General features: G+C 45.7%; 1 protein-coding gene across 2 annotated transcripts in view; it reads right to left on the reverse strand.

Moving 5' to 3' along the window:
* CACNA1C (calcium voltage-gated channel subunit alpha1 C) overlaps positions 1-19513 on the reverse strand; it is a 457698-nt gene that overhangs the window by 27678 nt on the left and 410507 nt on the right. For both annotated transcript variants that reach the window (XM_053943267.1, XM_053943268.1), the window contains 3 exons: positions 8087-8119; positions 5033-5161; positions 1043-1108 (listed from right to left, as the gene is read on the reverse strand). In XM_053943267.1, coding sequence (XP_053799242.1) covers positions 1043-1108; positions 5033-5161; positions 8087-8119 — 228 coding nt within the window. The remainder of the gene's footprint in view (positions 1-1042; positions 1109-5032; positions 5162-8086; positions 8120-19513) is intronic.

The following is a 19513-nucleotide window of genomic DNA, read 5'->3' on the forward strand; positions in this document are numbered from 1 at the left end:
CAAGTTTACAGTATGAGCTTAGTAGAGTAAATGACAGCTGTGATTACTGGGGCTATTGAGATAACCTGTGATAATTCAAGAAAACATTAATTTTATTTTTCACAGTGGGGCAGGGTAGATGGAGTTTGTGAAAACATGTGATTACAATAACAGGAAACAAATTAAAACAAGGTCACAGAGGTCAGATGAATTTCATTACAAATTCTGTTGTCATCGTGAAACCAAGAAGCCTGTCATGTTTGAAGACCTCTGGAAGCAATTATGCCATGCCTTTCCATACTGTGGCCTCTGATCCCAGATGGCTGACTTGTCTGAGAACTTTGATTAGCATCGAAGTGGGAAGTGAAGCTTAGCTTGAAAAGCAGTGCAGCCAGTGAGGGTGGGACTGTCACAGACTGTGCCTGTATCCCGTGCTGTCTTCAGCAGTCTCTGTGCAACATCAGTTCCTTGCACAGGTGAATGCTCAGCATGATTCCAAGAGCATTTTGCAAACTGAGTAAGGTGATGTGTTGATGCAGCTTCCTGGAGAAACTCTGAGTGTTGGAACATTGGGTCTGATCCCATATTTACCTTCATGGGTGTAGCTCAAAAGCTGCTCTTTACAACTCAGTGGAAGTTATGCCAGTGTGAAAGAGATGCAAGAGAACATTTTGGTTCGCTCAGTGCAGCATGGCCATAAGCCCACTTAAAAAACTGCTTTGGACCAACAAGCAAGGCAGTAAATCTTCTTTGTGGATATTCCTTTGAGAATGTGGAGGGCAGGCGTGGTCCTTTTACTGTTTGCATGTTGTGTTCTGCCCTTAAATGGGTCAATTTTTTTATTTGCTTGCTTTTTTTTTTTTTTTTTTTTTTTTTTTTGACTATGTTGTGCTGCTGTTGGAAGTACCCGGTCAGACAAAGGTTAGCTTCCATCTTACCTTACTGGGTGAAAACATTGCTGTAAGCCCCCACAACCCCACACTGACCTAGTTACCCTGTCAGCCTGTTCCCATGCTCTAGCAGGAGAAGACAGACACACCCGAGCTCTTTAAGCATCACTTACCTGCATCCCAATCACAGCGTAGATGAAGAACAACATCACTATTAAAAGAGCCACATAGGGGAGAGCCTGGAAACGAAAGGAAAAAAAAAAAAAAAAAAAGAGAGAGAGCACTGTGTCTCTGCCTGGGTCGTGCTGCTGGCTTCGGGACGCGGGGCGCGGCTGGCCCCAGCGCGGCTCTGTAGTGCGGGCAGGTGGCCACTAGATGCCTCTACAGGCCCACGCTTGGTTGCCCGCCCAGCCCAGCAGGCACGGCTCTGTGCCATGGGGGATGGATGGAGCTCCGCTGCCTTCCTGGCACTCCCGCCCTTGGCCGAGCCAGGAAAGCGAGGGAAAACCGGTGTCTACACCTGCTTACCAGGAGGAGAAAGCTCTCACAGCCAGCATTACTCTGGCACTAAATGGCAATGTGATATTTCCCTGCATCCAGTATGGTGAAATAAAAGATGCAACAGCTGCTGGAATCTTAATTCAAGGCTTCTGCTACAATGGCTGCTACCGCCCTAAGTACCTAAGGCAGCATCAGCGCCTTCCCTGTTGAGTGTTGGGTGTCCCTGATGGTGTCTGCCGTGCACCGAGTGTCACTGATCGGCTGCTGAAGAGGAGCTGCAGAGCCCTGATACGCAGAGCTGCCTCCCTGGGAAGGGGTCAGTGCAATCAGCCAAGTGCTGAGTGCTCCCGGTTTCCTCCACCACCACCAGGAATCAAGGGCTCGGGACTTCACAGGCTCAGGCTTTTTGAGCAGGAATCTTTTGAAATATCTAGTGCTCAGAGCAGAGACTTTCAGAACTTGATTCAGAGGAAATGGGTGGACACATTCACTCTGAAAATGTGAGCACCGTCCCTGATCTAGATTTTGAACACCCAATTTCACAGAATATAATAAGCCTACAACATTATCAGAGGGCTGCAGCACCTCTGCTATGGAGACAGGCTGATAGAGTTGGGGTTGTTCAGCCTGGAGAAGAGAGGGCTCCAGAGAGACTCTGGAGTGCCTTCCAATACCTAAAGGGGGCCTACAATAAAGACATAGAGGGATTTTTTTTTCAAGTGATAGGAGAAGGGGTGACAGTTTTAGACTGAAAGAGAACAGGTTTAGATTAAATATTAGGAAGAAATTCTTTGCTATATGGGTGGGTGAGACATGAACAGATTGCTCAGAGAAGCTGTGGCTGCCCCAACCCTTCAAAGCCAGGTTGGATGGAGCTCTGAACAACCTAGTCTAGTGGAAGGTGCCCCTGCCCACGGCACTGGTTGGAACTAGGTGATCTTTAAGGTCCCTTCCAACCCAAAGCCTTCTGTAATCCTAAGTTCAACCCAACTAAATCCTGCAGGAAAAAACAAGGGAATATTTTCACTGGCCACCATGGAGGTTTGACTAAGATCTGCATAAATCATCTCAAAGAGATCTGAATATTAAAAAATCAAATCCTTTAGATGATGTCTGTAATCATCACCTTGAGTCTTAGGACAGAATCCTCTGGCTTTTTTAGGGGGCCAGACAAATCAGTATGTTTACCCCACAGTGTCATTGAAGAGACCATCAGCTCAGAACTGGGCTCCAAACATTTTGTGTGATTTAGTTGGGACCTGATACACACAATACCTAAGAGCTCCTGGGATAGTGTCCAGATAGGACCTGAGTTGTATAACTTTAACAGTACTTCTGTTTTCTGACAGTATTTCTGTTTTTCTCATCCAAGTGGATGGGAAAATGGATGTCTTCCATCTTCTCTGTCTGCCCCTTTACTTCCTTTTCATGTTCTTCTGCTCAGTCCATTCCTCTCCACTAATGCACCTTCCTGCTCATTCCTGCCCCTTGTTCCCCATGGCTCCTTCAGCTCCCCACCTCCAATATTCTACATTTCTGTCTCTGTCCTCCTCTGGCTCTGTCCTTCCTTGGCGTCACCACTTTCTCCTTGTCATTCCCACGGTCCTGCCGTGCCCTCAGCACCCTCTCACTTCCTACTCCTCCCACTCCCCGGGCTGACCCTGTTGCTGTCTCTGCAGACGGAAACCCCGCTGAGCATTTTCCCACCGCTCTCACCAGTGCCCCAGCTTGTACGCCAGCACTTCATGCCATGCCCAGGGCACGTGGAAGTTACCACGGGATCTAACTCCACGGGTTCCTTGCTTATTAGGCTGCCCTGTGCGAGCAGAGATACTTCCTGGAAGCATGTGGGGACACTGAAGGGCCTGTGCCAAAGTCTGCTGGGATCCCACATTCTGAAATTGGAATGGCTGAATTGAGAGCGGCACAGTGGCTATTCTTAGCTACCAAAGGAGCCTCCCGGTAGCTGCAAGAGGAGGAGCTTGGAGCAGAGAATTCCATGTTATAAATGGCTAAAGGCTTTCAAGGGAAAAGGCACTTGCTTGCAACGCTGCCTGTTTTTTCCCCTCCCCTGCTGTGGAAGATCCCTCCCTTCATATTTTCTCCCACCACCCTACAACCCTGCCTCTGAAGTGACTCTCCAGTTGAAGAGGTCTGAAGGTCACTGGAGGGAAGTACCAGGTGCTCCCTTTCCCATCCATCTCCTCCTCTCCAGCCATGCCAAGTTCACCTCAGGGCGAGCTATTGCTAAAGAGGCTGGAGGGGCACAGGGGCAAGGGGAGCAGAAGCAGGAACTGGAAAGTGTGACTCTGTCCCCTGCATCAGGGCTGGCTGAGCTGTGCCAAGGGAATCTCATTCCTACGCAGGCAAACAAAATGGTTCCCAGTGGCACTGCTCAAATAACAACCTGGGCGCTGGCAACTCTGCAAGCAATGGAAAGAGTCACTGTGGTGTGGATGTGTCAGAAACCTGCTGTGCAGGGTTAGGTCCTCTGGCAGTCAAGGAGTGTGCAAAATGAGTCCTTTGCATCAGCCTGGTGGTCTGGCTACCGGGACCACTGAGAGCTGCACTGGAGTAAGTCCGTGCTGATGCCTGGTGTGCACGTGTGCTACTTCTGCTGAGGAGAGACAGAAGTCGCAACGAGCTGCAGCACTGCAGGCTTTGGTCCCAGCTTGTGTTGTCACTGGTGAGGTTTAAGTTTTAAAGTGTGGGTCAGTTCCTTTTCCATTTGAGTCAATACCAAAGCTACTGACCATTTACAGCCTCAGTCTGGGGGCTGTATAGTTGCTGTTTCAAGGCTTGTGTGTTGCACAAGTTACTCTTTCATGCTTTTGCCCAGTGGTGTGTTCTGCATATTTGCTCATGTTTAGATCACTGTTTGTATTCCTGTGCTGTGTTTCCCTGCTGCTTCCTTTGGATAAGCCCCAGCTAACATCCAGGTTATGCTGGTCCAGTAAATCCAGGTCAAGTACTTTTAGAATGCAGGAGTATGCCATTCTTCGTCTCTAACTATCATTTTACTATATGTGGCTAGGTTTTTTTCTAGCAAGCAACTGTGGTGTTTGTTTTCCTCCAAAGGTGATGATTCTTATCCAGTCTGTTATTCTTCACTTCCTCCTATCTACTCTGAAACTTAACCTGCCACTGAAATGCAAGCTGTCTCCAGGGGAAAAAAAGCAGCAGCAATTTAATAACTTGGCATTGTTACCAGCTCAAAAGAGTAGGGCTAAAAAGGTGAATTCTTCCTGGATGAAAGTATGGAGGCCACACACCTCTAATACTCACTGGAAATCCTCAAAACAAGGCTTAAAGAAACTTAATTGAGACACAGGCCTTCCCCCCACAGCTGTGTATTTCACTTAAGAGTTACACATATGAAATACAGTTCAAATACGGGAAAAAAAAAAAGATGAGACTGAAGGGTTACAGACAGGCAGTAATTGAGTTGAACTGAACTATTAAGGCTGTTCAGGAGGGTCTCAAGCAATTACTCATGCTTTAAAGATGAAACCCATACCCAGGCAGTCACTCCCTTGACTCGTTTGTGCCACCTGTCCCTGGGCACCTTTGAGCTCAGGCACTGGGGTGAAAGCTCTCCCCGAGAGGCCGCCGAGGGAGATCAAAAGGAGTTGGGTCTTTCTTAGAGATAAGTGAAGGAATACCTGGAAGGACTTGATGAAGGTCCAAAGGAGTGTCCGGATGCCCTCCCCTCGGCTCAGGAGCTTCACGAGACGCATCACGCGGAAGAGTCGGAAGAAGGTGATTGAGATGCGAGAGTTTTCCTCTGCATTCTGGAAGCCATTGGCACAGAGGCAGGAGTTACAACAGCACGAGAGGAACGATGGCCCTGGGCCACAGAGGAGGCTACGCCGAGGGTTCACTGCACTGTTCCTTGTCCTGCTACTGCTCCCTGGGCTTCCACTCCCCGGCACCCCAGGGACAGGCCAGGGCTGCTCAAGCCTGCCCTGTCTCCCGTGGTGGTGAGGCTGCTCTCTAGGGCCTCTCAAGGCCGTCAGCCTCTCCCTTCAGTTTGCCTGGGCTTTCAGGGATTAGGTATAGGATCAGCTCATACCCCTCCCAATACATCTCCTCACATCGGAAAGAGGCAATTCCCCTTTGACCTTGCACCGGAGGGGAAAGACACTTTCCCTTTTGGCCTGTCTTGAGTGGTTCACCCCAGTGCGTGCCTCAGCCAGCAGCTCTGGTGAATCTGGTGTCAGGCACCGGCCACGTGCTGCTTGCTCTGCTGGGAAACAGGAGCAGGTCCCAGATTTGCCCCTGGCTGCAAAACCCCACGGGGGCACGGTGTGTGCTGGTGTCACTGGCACCACTGCCAGCCTGGCTGTCCCTGTGCTGCTGTGGCCGTGCTCCTGCGGGCTGGGCTCTGGTCACTCGCTCCCACTGCTGGGCCTTTCTCATTTCTCATGACCCCTTTGTATTTCCCACAGTCTGTGCACTGACTTTTGTTTTTTTAAAAACATTTTATTTTGGCTTCGCTGCTACTGTTCAAGCGTGGAGTATTTTAAAATAGTCTTTCTTCTGGCCTGTTTTTTCTCACAGCATCTGCTTTGTCCCTAAGCATTTTCCCCTGGGGTTGTAACCAGCTCTGACGTTCCTCAGCCTTCACATGTGTGAAGGCAACATCCATCTGAAGGCTGCTGCAGCAGCAGGCTCACCTGGCCTTGGCAGAGGACTTGCTGCCTAGCTCAAGGGCACAGCAAATGCCAAGTTTTCCAGTTTATTAACCCCCTAAAATACTGTGCCAAGCCTGTGGAGCTGGTGCCTTCCGGTAGCAGCACTGTGGGAATGTGACATCCCGTCACAGGGGGAGATAACACTGTCACCCTGCCACTTGACCTGCTGTGGAGCAAAGTGCATGGAAACCCCCTCTCTGTCCCCACCCAGGCTGCAAAGACTGCAGTTTGAGTCTAAACACCACCAAAAGAGCAACATTTAGGAGGAAGAAACAGTGCAGATCACCCCTGCTGTTAACTACTCACCACTGTGTAAACCAAGAGAGAACAGACCCTTTGGATTTCCTGTCACTGGGCAGTGAAAACAGCAGCTATTTGCCTGTCTGCTTCTGGTAAAACCCAAGGCACAGGAGCAGCCCTGGTGGGTGTTTCTGGGATGAAGTGCCCAGATGCAGATGTGTAGCTGGGTGTGCTCCTGTTTCTGAGCCAGGGTGAGCTCTGTCCCTGTCCCTACGCGGGGGCCGTAGCTGTGTGCTGGGTGTGAGACCCCTGCTTGAACAGAGAGCTCAGCACCATGTGCAAGAGATCAGGATTGCACCCAGCTGCTGTTTTTCTGTCTGTCTGTGGTGTGTCTGTCACCAGGTAACTTCCTCCAGGCTGTACCAAAGGCTGACAATCGCTGCCCATGGAGTAACTGGGTGAAAAAGATCAGGGAAACAGGCTGTGTCATGAAAAGCCTGAGTGCTCCCTACCCCTCACATCATCCTTGTTTGATTACTTGGACATCAGCTGTAGGCTTCAGCAAATTGGAGGGAGTTGCTCTGAGGTGAAGGAGGGAATGTGGCCTCCAAGGAATCAAAAATCACGGCACCGAATACTCTCAGCGCTACAGTCCCAGAGGGATAACTGTAAGGTCAAATACCTCTTCCAGTCCTGTACAAGCCAAGCTCTAATACCATCTAAAACAGAGCTGAGGTCCAAATTTAGAGGTTGTATGGACAGCAATCATGCTGTGGTTGTGATTAAAAAACCAGTGTTTTCTTATTCTACCTGCTGTTCTTCTGGTTGGCTTGGCCCTTTAGGTGGCAGCAAGTTGGGACATGGGTCTGGACAGAGGTTTTAGTATTCCTTTGTCCTTCCTTGCTGAGAGGAGGCAGCTACTGTAGGCAGAAATTTATCTCTGCCCTCCTAGTGCCCTGGAGCAGACAAAGTCCAAGCAGCAGATAAAATAGAACAAATCCCTCCCTGACGCAAATCTGCAACTTACTGGCATCAAACCACTTAGCCAAAAACTCAGCGATGCCTCAGAAGATTACAGTCATTTTAAAACTAGGTGGCTGTAGATTAGCTGATGCTTGAGTAGCCCTGCTTACTTCCACCTGGCTTTCCTCCAGCTTTTTGAAGGCGTATTTTGAAGGCCTCCTCCTTGCCAGAGGAGGGAGGTTCTGCAGAGTGGCAAGCCAGGAACTGGAGCTACTGCAGCTCTGTGGGGGTGGTGTGGGAACTGCCTTGCACACCAAGGCAGCAGTGTTTTGTGCACCGTTACACCACTTACTCTTTTTTGTGCAAAATACCAACTCAAATGTTATAATGAATCATCTCGTTGAAGAGGAGTTTCAGAGTCCCAACCCTTTTTTTTTTTTTTTTTCCTGGAGGCTTGGACATAAGGTCACACTGCAAACTCATTCAGTGTCACATTGATAAGTGGCACAAGGGCATTGTTTGTGGCTAACAAGAAATCTTACCAGGTCCAGTTCTCTCTTGGTGGTTCATTAGAAGGCAGAACAACAGTTAACTTGACCAAAGGAAAGCTCAGGATGCACAGGAGATACACATGTGCAGCATATTCACAGCTCATGTGAACACCAGACTCACACCAATACATGACATGGCAGCTTCATGCACAAATAACTAGGCTGGGCTTGGAGAGAGAACTTGTGATCACGGAGAAGAGGAAAAAAAGGAGTGTGTTAGAAAGAGTGTCACAGAAGCTGGGAGGGTGGTCTGTATTTTTGGTCTTACCATAGAGGAAGAGCATTGGGTATGTTCAGCTGGCTTTAAAGAAAGGCAGACAGAAATAAGCTGTAATAAGTCTCCAATCAAGAGCCCTAGTAAACTAGGTTTTGGCTAACACAGGAGCAACAAAATGGCAGAAGAGGGCAAAAGGGAATTTGAAAGAAATGCACAAGAGGCTGGGCTTATTCCCTAGGATGCTCAGGATCAAGGCTGGCTGTGGCAGAAGTAGGTACCACTGCCTCTGAATTTGATGTAAGCTCTCTCCACTACCACCACGTGAGTCACACCCAGTGTCTCCTGAGTGCTGGACACCCTGGCAGTGGAGGTACTGTACTGGTAACATGTTTCTTGTATCAGCACAGGGGCTGATGTAGCTGTCCAGCTCAGATCCAGGCCATGTCTGCACAGGGACCAGCCAGCTTCCAGTGCATCCGTCTGATTTGTAAACCCATAATATCCCAGTGCTAAAGCAACACTTTCTGTTTATGTAGCCCCATTCCCTTACACACAGCTCTGGGTGAGGCAACGGGCTGGGAGAGTCTAAGTGGCTCTTGGCAGCCCTACAACACCCAGCACCAGCTGTGGAATGTGGGCTGGTGCAGCTAACTAGCTGCTCTGCCTTTACCCACCTCACAGCAAAGCCCTAGGCACTCAGTGGATGTGTTCTTGGAGGCCAGGCTGAGCTGAGCCCAGCCCTGGTCACGCCTGGAAGAGTCAAATTGCTGCAGACACTCTGCCTGATATTCCTTGATTAACCTCTGGGGCCATTTCCAATACTGAGAGCAATTCTAAAATATACCCAAGGCTGCAAGTATCCTTAGGTGTAAGAAGCAGAATTGTAAATTAAATGAAACTGTCTTTATTAGGAGTCCTTCAGTTCAATAGTAATGTAATCCTTCAGGCCTAACCTCTACCATATGCCAAACCTGTCTGCTAAAGTAGCATAAAGTGGGAACTGATGTATTTCTCCTTCTGCCAGTGTCAGAATTCCCCTCTAGAGCCATGGAGGACTCCTGCAGCATGCTCCTGCTCTCCAAGGATGCTGCAGTAATCAAACTGGCACTGTATTACCTAAAAAACCCTGTAGTTTGGATGCACAGCCTATTTTGGTGAGACGGGCAAATGAGAGCAATTAAAAACCCAAGGTACACCAACTCATTTAATAATTTGGGTTAACTCATTGGTTTGGTAGTGTCAGCTTTCATTGCTTTCATCCTCCTCTTTCACATGTTTGCTCTTGTGTTTTCAGATCACATACAGGCAAAAGTTGGCTTGAATACCAAATGAAGAAGCAGTGCCCATAGAGACATTTCTTACAAGTCAGGCATAGATTTTGATTTTGTGTTGCTAGGCAAACATCTTTCCAGCAAAGCGCTTCTCTGTCCCTTCCTCATCCCCCTTCCTCTTTCTAATTCTGCAGATCACCTTTTCTAACAGTAGAAGGACCCTTATTCTGCTGCTTGCTGCATTCCTGGTAGAAGGTACAAAGGCCCTTCAAAATAACTGAAGGAGGCCTAAAAATTTTTGGGATTCTCCATCCTTCCTGGCTGATGGTGTTTGTGCATCTGTGACTGACAGGCTGAAGAAGCCTTTTGAGGTGCTTTGGGATATTGTGCTTTCATTGTCATTTCCTCTCCTATTCCCTGAGCTAACTGGGCTGTGTTTTAATATGTGGTCAAAAATGTACCAAATTATATCACTACCGATGGTAGAGGCTCAAAAGCAGCACAGGGAAGGTTCTGCTAATGCTGGAGGTGGGATTTGTACAAACTGTGGCACTGTAGGCTGAGGTTCCTGCTGTGCTTGTGCACAGTGTGTGAGGTCATGAGGGGGAAATCAACCCCCAGCTTTGGGCTGCTGAATACATTTTTGGATATCCACAAAGGTTTCAGAAAGGAGAGAAATCCTACCATCTGTGCCAAAGGGGCACCCCATGGACCTGAGCACAGGTATCTGAGAACCCGTTACTGGAACTTTCAAGTGTGGCCATTCCGAGCTCTAAAGCTGAGAGAGCTACTGCTAGATTATCCAAGAATCTCCAGCCTTGCCAGTGATGTGGAATGCCAATTTTAGGACAAGGACAGGCAGCTGGCACCTGAGAGTGTAGTGGTCACATCAGTTCCCAGAGATGGAGACATGGTGACGAGTACTTGGAATTAAAGCCAGTGTCTGTTGCCCATCTGAAGTGGACAGGATTTCATTTCTACAAATCTCAGAACAATGTGGAAAAACAAACCCTCATCCATCTGCTTAATGTCTCTGAAAGAGCTTCTGGGGAAGGTACAGCACTGAGCAGAAAGCACTTTTGGCTGTAGTGTTTCATTTGCAGCTGTCCCTGCTCCTGCATGGGCTTTAACACACAAAGGAACTTCAAGCCTTCTGTCCTGCCCTTCTCCTTCTGGGGCATGAGTAGCATGAACACACTGAATGGGAAAGGTCCACAGCAGGGACATCATCAGAGGTGATGTTCTGAGCAGTTTCCCTCGTACAGAAAAGGGATCTGAAGTATAGATCACAAGTGCAAGGCCATATTTAGAGTGACATAGAAGGGAACCTGCAGGCTGAGTGGGAAAAGAAATATCTGAAGCAGGATGCACCTGTGTAAAGACACTCAGGGGGATGAGTGCAATGAGAACTGTTTAGTTTTTTTTTTTTTCCTTTCCTTTTATGTCACTATGTTTAAAATGGCAACAGAGATGTTAAGGAGCAGAAGAGGCCAAGAAAAAGAAGAGAAGGTTCTAGAAGCCCAAGTAAAAATTCAGTAGGATAAAGACTGAGTGATCCCTGCAACATGTCTGAAAACCTCCTCAGGATATTGTTGCCTGCATCCATCTCATTCATGCTCAGTGTGTACCAGAGCACCAGCTTTTTAAACAGATAATTGCTTCACTTGCTGCAAACCTGTGAGCGTTCTTAGAGCCCTTACAGGCACAAAAGAGGAAGCCAAAGCTTGTGCCCATGATGAAGTCAGGATCCCAGGTAAGGAAGTCTCTGGGAGAGGTTTATTCAATTGAGAGATACTTAAAATCTCAGAGACCACAGCCCTGGATAAGGTAACCGTGCTCCTGGTAATCGTGCTCTGCCTGGGTAGGTGGGAGTGAGGCTTACTGGGAACTACTTGTGAAGAACACAACCCCTCCAGGTGCTGTTGAACCTCCACAGTGTCTCACAAATCAAACTTGGGGTCTGATACTGCCATCAAGCCAAGGAAAAAGTTTCTAATGCGTTGTGCTTTGGAAGCTAGGAGAGGATAAAAGTTGCACTCCAGGAGAGCCAGTCTCAATCTTTCAAGAGCAGTTTGTAACAGAGTCAATATAGTAGGATATTTATGCTGTAATGCAATCCATGAAATTCTGAAATTCTGAGAAGGGATGATGTGGCTTTTCAGACCTGTAAAGACAGCAGCAAAAATATGAGCAAAAAGGCTTTGTATAGTCACAGTAGTATCAAAGTTCCCTGAAATATCCATGCCTTAGAATATCTTGTGAATAAAGATTTGGAAGACGACAAGAAAGTGTGTTAATAGGCAGATTCAAATGAAAGTTTCAGTAGGAAATTCCCAAGAAGAGATATTAATCCCACCTCATCCTTGTGGAACACTGGAGACAGAGGACCATGTTGGGAGGTTTGAGCTCCTTTTGGCTGGTTTGCTGACAGCTGTAATGGCTCTCCAGAGAAGCAGCACCTGGAAATGCCTGAAAGGGAGCCTCATTAGATCTGTACAGAATGTATTTAATCTGTATAACCACGGAGGCTCCTCCACTGCTGGGTAAGTATCAGTAGCTGTTTGGTAGCTGTTGAAGCCTGACTGCACTGAGATGACAGGACAGGCAGGCAGCATTCCCATTGCTCATGGTAGCAATTCTTTTACACCACAGAGCACACTGAAGACGAGTTCAACTCCCTTGGAGGGGATCTGGCCTTTGTTAGGAAGTCCAAACTGATCTTTTCCCCAATGTTTGAGGAGCAAAACTTCCTTGCTGATAGCTCTTTACTTTCCAACAACACTTTCATTCGTAGTGAGGAATCCCTTTTTTTTTGCAAGAGATAATTCAACCTTTGTGTTGTGGAGAGCATTTAAGCAGCTGAATGCACAATGTTATAATTGCTTCACTAGAATTGTCTCAGTCAATGCAGAGGTACAACTGCAGCCTTCTAGTTATGCCTGACAGCCCCCTAGGTTAGAAGAGATGAGAGGAAATGTGTGTTTGAGATGCTGGCAATATGACAGAGTAGCTTCATATTTCTCAGGAGAACGAGTGGTCAGATGCTTATGCTGCCTTTTGTGACAGTCTGTAATGGCCTTTCTCCACTGAGGAAACTGTGGCTCATGGATGAAGCTTCTAGGAGCCCACTCAGAGCAGCTGGTTGCTGCTGATGGATGTCTGCTAAGGTATTTCCTTGGCTGTTGTTGAATTTGGAGAGTAAAAAGTTACCAGTGAAGATGCCACATCCGTTGGAAACTTGGTCTGTCAGCCTTGTCCCATGACAAGGAACACAAGATACACGTTCACTTCTTGCTTTTTTCTCCTCACTGCAGCAAGGGTCCCTCTGAGAATCTGCTCTGCAGAGCTCGCCTGAGCAGGCTGAAGTGTTGTGTTCCTTTGCATGTGTGGGATATCAGCCCTTTCTAGATCAAGGTCTTTGTACATAGAGGTCTCCTCCAAGAGTCCTACTTCAGCCATGCTGCATCTGTGACTTTGGACACAAGGTGACGTGTGGCAAGAGATGTTCTGGGGAAATGAACTCATCAAAGCCATAGGTTAGATGTGGAGGGGAATTAAAAGCACCCACTTGGCAATGACAAACCCCACTGCTCTTCTGGAGATGTTTCCTTCCCATGTGGTTACGCTGAGATGGGATCTGCAAGGTTGTGAGTTTCAAGAATTTACCAAAGTATGGGGGAAAAAATAGAGGTTTAGGAGTTATCTGTGCCATAGAGACATGGTACAAGAAGACACTAGACATCCTCTTGTATTTGTAGTGGCAAAAATCTGAAGTGACCTCAGGAGGCTGAGTTGCACAAGTCTTTGTGGAGAGCTGGAAAAAGTCAGGGCTTCAAATCAGCCTGACTGCTGGCAGGTAATCATCTGCCATTGCACTGGGGAGTTACCACAGCCCTTCCAGAGCCCTCTGTCTGCCACTGCTGTCTGAGGCTTTAATCACAAGAGCCCTGGAGATAACCCAGCAGCCACCAAAAGTCTGTGAGGTTATTATGAGGCCAGGCAGAAACGTACCTGGTATTTCTCTGACAGGGAATACTGCTGGATTGCAGATGGCATAACTGTAAATTCCCACAACCTTACAGTGAAATCAAATTATTAGCAGGGGAACACCCCCCCAAAAAAAAACAAAAACAAAAACACAGCAATAAATCAGAAAAGCTCCTCAAACTGTGCATTCTTCCTTTAAGTATGGAGCTCTTTGAAAATTTCTGGGAACATTTTGAATAAAACTAGCCAAAATTCTTTTTTTTTCCCCTGCAAAAATATTTTCTGTTAGAAGAATGCTGATGCTGAAAGTCAAATGTTCTGTAGAAACATGCCAATTCTGAAACAGGCATTTCAGAAATGTAAGGTTGAAATCTTACATTTTGTCCTCACACATTTTAATTTGGTTTACATTTCCATTATAAATCATATATAACTGAGAAAAAAAAATCAATGCCAGATTAAACTGCTTTTACTTTACTTAAGCATATGTCTTGAATCTTGATTATTTCAATAGAAATGATCTTTTACTGAGAGTTTTTCAACTTTAAATTTTCCTTCTATTTTAAAACAGAAAGAAAAAATGTTACAAGGGGCTTTTGGAAACAAAAAAAAATCGAGCTGTAATCTGGGTGAAGCACTAGAGGCTTTTTTGGATCATTTAATGCCTATTAGAAAAGGGCACCATCTTACAGGAAAACAGGGACTTGAGGGGTGTGATGCTGCCTTTACTGGGGCAAATGGTGAACACCTTGTGGATTTCCCTGGAAAAAGCTCTGAGTGTGTTCCAGTGCAATATAACATGCAGCCAGCTCAGCCAGCTCTGCAGAGGAGACTGAACTCTCCTGCAGCAGGGAGTTAAAATTTCATTTGTTGCAATGAGGGGAGTTAGGGAAAATGCAACATCTGCAATGAGGTTTGCCATTACATTTCTGCCTGCCTTAACTCATGGGGGCCAAGTGTCAGCTCATCCAAATGCAATATATATGCATTTATACTTCACTGATTCCACATGATCTCAGACCTCTGGAGAAACATTACCATATCCCCAGGCAACAAAAGCCTGTTTTGAATACAGTTAATAAGGGCAAGGTAACTTCTTAAGCAAATGAGTCCTGCAGCTATCAGTTTTTTCCCCTTCATTTCCTATGTATTCTAAGATTTTGAAATTCTGGAGCTTGCTTTTCTAATTAGCTTCTAATATGCAAATCATACCAATTTGAATAGCTTATAAATTAATTTCATATACATACATATATATACATATATATATATATATCTCCACAAAATTGCCAGACAGAAGTCTTATGGTTCAAAGTGCTTAAGGGCTTAAGGTAAATATAAGGAAAGTCAATTGCTTTTATTTGGTTATGCAGATTACCCTAGATTGACAATTAGAGGACAAGTAATGAAAGGGCTGCTTTTTCACGCAGCTAAAAGCTCTATTTTTCCCCACGACTTTCAGAAAAGCAGAACAATTGGTAAAGTATATCTATGCAAATTATTCTTAATTTTTAAGATGTTTTAATAATCCTTCTCATTAGCTCTGGGAAATCAAGGCTTATGGTAATCACGCCTGGGGGGCTCCTGAGAAAGAAGCAGATACTAACCACTGTCAGAGATGCAGTGCTCATTTTCAGGTACAGCTGGTCTGACTCAGAGAGGCAGGTGCAGCTTGCCTGTGTTTCATCACTTGTGTGCTGTGGGACAGGCAGCCAAAAGAAGCCCTAGAACATCTGGATGAGGAGGTGCTAAAGATGAATTGAGCCATGAAAATAATTTTTGAAAGGCTACATGTGTGCAGGCCTTTTTGTTTTGCAGGTGGAGTGACTTTGAGGATCTTCTGTTTGAGTAAGAGAGGAGAGGTTTTGCTGATTTGAACGTCTGATGAACTTTCCTTCATTAAACTTGGCTTTTCATTTGACCAGTTCTTGATTCACAAGGCAATGGCTCCCAAAGGAGATGATCAGTCTGTCCCAGCCTGGAGCAGCCTGAGGGGGCTGACCTTGGGAACAGAACGGGCCACTGAGCAAGATGGAGAGGGAGCAAGAGTGAGACTTTAGCTTTCCAGCTTTCCTCACTTTTATTACCATCCATGCCAACAGTGTCCTAATTTCTGCTCCTGAGCAGTCCAATGTGCTTCACTGCATTTCCTAAGGCAAAGTTAACATGGCTTTTAAACATCAAACTCAGCAGTGTATTTATCACTGTGCTGGAAAGGGCAGTCTTCTTTTCCTCCACCTCTTTAGAGAGATTTATGTTCTGAATTATGTTGTTCATTATTCTCTTCCCCCCCACTTTTTTTTTTACATTGTCTGGGAGGGAAGAGGGAGAGAAACCTGTGGGACAGGTTTTCCAAAAGGAGCACAGCCTGCATCTGGTTTTCATTCTGAGTAACAGTTCTTTTCAAATCCAGATTGTCCCATCCCAAACACCCAAATAAATCCATCATTTTGACTTCTTATCTGGAGCAGTGTTGTGAAACACAGCTGCTGTGGAGGGCTGCAAGCTGGGAGATGTTCTCTGACACACTTGGCCTGCTCAGGCTCTTGTGTACTGAGACCATGACACCGATTTTGGTGTCAAAATAAAATAGAAGAAAAAGACTGTCCAAAACATCCACACCAATCCAAATGACTTTGTTGTGCACTGTGTAAGAACTGATTTTTCCATTTCTTGTAGCATCCCACAGCCTGCCTTGGAAATGAGAATGGCAACAGAGCTCTTCTCTGAGATGAACTTCCTGAGCCACTAATAGGCAGGAACTTTGTGTCCAACACCTTGCAATGCTCCATTGGTACTGAGAGGGTGAGTGACATCTGCAGGCTCCTTCTTCCCTGCAGACTGGTGCTTTGAGGAATTAAGCAAAATTCCAGAGGAATCCTTCTGCTGCCATGGCTGTGTTTGTCTTCTCTGCACTGGATGTTTGAGTACTTCTGCTGATATTTGTTAGTTATTTCTGAATTAGCTGGTAGGATTTCGTGGTGTGGGAAAAGGACAAGGAAGAAGGAAAAATGAAGACCAGAGTGAAACTTGTGTATTGTATGGTATTGGCTGTTTCTGGGGTTTCTCTGGTCAGCCTCAGGTGGAAATGAGGAGGGAGACCTTTGGGCTTTGTAGGGTTCCAGAAACACGTGAATCCAGAAGGAAACTTCAGCAGCATCTTTGTTGTACTGTACAAGTCCTGGTTACACTGGGGGTGTTAAGGTTGGAAGGAGGCCCGTGGTCTGCAGCAAAATCCCCACTCCTCAGTATAAATCTGGGGACTATTGGAGCCAGAGAGAGACTGGACCAGGAGCAGGTTTTCCTGGGAAGGGAGGCAGGTAGGCTGCCAGCTGAAAGATTCCACATGCAGTGTTGCCAGGACCCATCCTTTGGGAAGCCCAAAGGCTGTGGGACAGTGTGAAGATGGATGAGCCATCTTGTGCTCTGATGGAGGCTTTTAAAGAAACTGCACATGCTGGTGGAAGCAGGAGAAAACCCAATCCACCTTTGTTTCAAAGCAATAGGTCTGTGGATTGCAAGAGGCTCTGGATGACTGTAGGTGAACTATCAGCCCCTGTCAGTTTTGTGTAATTAATCTTTGCTCAAGGGAGGATATCCAGCAGCCCAAACAGAGAGATTGTTATGGACCATTTTCATCTGAGATTTGTAGCAGCTAGTATTTAATTCCCAGTCTGTGTCTTTTCATTGCCTTTTAAATTAGAAAGTTATTTAATGTTGATGCAGAACATTTCCTAGGAAAAAAACTAGCCCACAGACTCATTGGATTTCCATATGCTGTTATGGGATGCAATAAAGTCTGTACGTGTCATTCTGGGATTTGAAATGCCAATCACAGGCATTATCAGAAAACATTAAAAGTGGTCATATGGAGACTGGGAATAGATCTTACAAAGCTACTGGGCAAAATTTTATTGTTCTACACATCTTTCCAAGAATAAATTATTATTGATTTGATGAATTCTTTGGTTAAAAAAAAAAAAAAAAACAAAAAAACCAAGGGTAGGGACTGTTTAGATGATATGTAATGCTCACTGTGTGCGATTTACTGTGTTCAGTCTCAAATTCCCCGTCTTTAAACATCAATTTGTTTTGATGTTTTCCTATTAACAAGTGTTTCTTTACAGCTGAGGCATCTTTGCCTTCATGTCTGTTCATCTTATATAATGATGTCTGGCTTTGGATGAAGGAGATTTTCTCCCAGCCACTCAGACAAGGCTCAGCAGGCAGCACTGCTGGCTGGTGCCTCAGAGCTTCAAAGTGGAGTTGGAGAGAACAACTGGGGTGCGACCAGCTGGGATGTCCCATTGCTCTGCAACAGCAATTAGAGCCAAGTCACATTTTTTGGCCATCAATCAGCTGACCATAAGCTGATTCCAGTCCCCACAGCTTGGTCATCTGGCTGCAGCAGGGAATGGGTCCCATTTAGCAGAAGCCTGGGAAGATAGATGAAGCAGAAGTGGTTTTGTTGGCATGTTGTGCCAGACAGTCTCCACAAAGAACAGATCAGGGAGCGAAGGTAAGAGCACAACCATTTAAAAACCAGATGTCTATTAAGAAATAATAAAAGAACCACCCCTCTTGTGTTTGCCTGGGTGGTGCATGAGAATGTAGAGGAAGCAAGGCAAGAGCTAAATGAGGGTGCTATATTGACTATATTAGAAAGGGTAACATTAATTTATGTGTGTTTACCTTTGATTACAAATCTGGGTGAGCAGCAAAGTCCCCACAACTGGATGTGTATTTGATGGGAGGTCTGTACATTTGGGTTTGCAGGCTGGTACCATCACCATGCTGAAAGGCTGCCCAGTGCCTCGCACAAAAACCCTCACCAAAGGGAGCAGCTCTTTCCCCGGACTGATGGGATCTTGGCTGAAGACAGAGAGGAAAATCTACTGCTACATAAGATAGAGGGGAACCTCCTACAGCCTTGCTGCAAATGTCTGCTGCCCAAGATTTCAGCAAAACTGGGAGAAAATCACTGGGGGAAAGAAGATGGGGGAGAAGAGCAAGTTAAAGAGGAAAACAAGTAAAAAATTCTTGTGTTGTGTCTTCTCTTCTTCCATCACCTCCGTTGCTTTCATTGCAACTGGCAGTGCAGCCTGGGATAAGTTAGAATTTCTCTAAATAGGTACAGGATGGTGCACGCAGTGAGGTCTTGTAGCACCAATACTAAAAGCTCTTGTGATTTGCATGAAGAACAGGAGCTTTTGCAGCAAAACTGAGTGAGTGAAATGCAGGGGTTTGTGCCCTCTCTGTTACTGCAGCCTGTGTATGGAGAACAGCGACACTGGAAAATTCCTTGGGCATTCTCAGCAAGGTAGGTCTGAGAAAAAAGGGAATTAAATGCCAGAAACATCTTTCACTGCTTCAGGGAATTGCCTAAGATGACAGAAGCAGCTGGATTTGAACTCACCTGAGCACCCTTTTGACCATCTAACTTAAGGTGCTTAGAGATCATTAACATTAATATATTCAGAGATGATCTAAGGAATCAAGAGTCAAGAAAAAAATCAAGAGATTTTCCTGTGGATTCATATAAAGATACAATCTCTATTAGAGTTCAGGGAAAGTTAAAAGAAACTTCTGCTAGGCAAAAGGAATGATTTATCCTGGCTAGCAAGCCAATGGAAAAAAATAATCAGCTTGGGGTAGCTCTTTTTAATTTGAGTGTTTTAACTAGGTTTGTGGAAAAACACATTGGAATTAAAAGGAAAATGAAATATAACTGTAATATATCACAGATGTTGATGCCAGAATATTGTAGTGAGTTTTTTCTTCAAAGTACTGTGACAGAAAAATGACAAGTAAAATTAAATACTGGTCAGAAAATGTGGATATAGGCTTTTTAAAGAGCTCTTTGTACTGAAATTAAGATGTCATACACTTATTTTTACTATTGAACCAACACAGGACAAGGTCTGTGGCTCTTTGTGTTCCTACTATTAGCTTTTACTGTTATTGTAACAATAACTTACAGTCAAATAAGAAAACAGGACTTCTGCTCTAAAGGCCCTAAAACCCAGCAAGGTTTTGGGTATGTGCAAGCCTGCACTAATTAAAAGCACAATTCACTCCTCAGGGCAGTCAGTGAGATGCTGTGGGCCCCCATTTTAAACATTTTCACTCAGAAGGACTCCAGACAGGTTTATGCATCGGGTCTTACAGTCATAGGGCTGTCTAACTTTCTTTTTGCTGCTTTCACATTTGGCTTCTAAAA

The sequence above is a fragment of the Vidua chalybeata genome, chromosome 5 (assembly GCF_026979565.1).
Source record: "Vidua chalybeata isolate OUT-0048 chromosome 5, bVidCha1 merged haplotype, whole genome shotgun sequence".
Taxonomy (NCBI): Eukaryota; Metazoa; Chordata; class Aves; order Passeriformes; family Viduidae; genus Vidua; species Vidua chalybeata.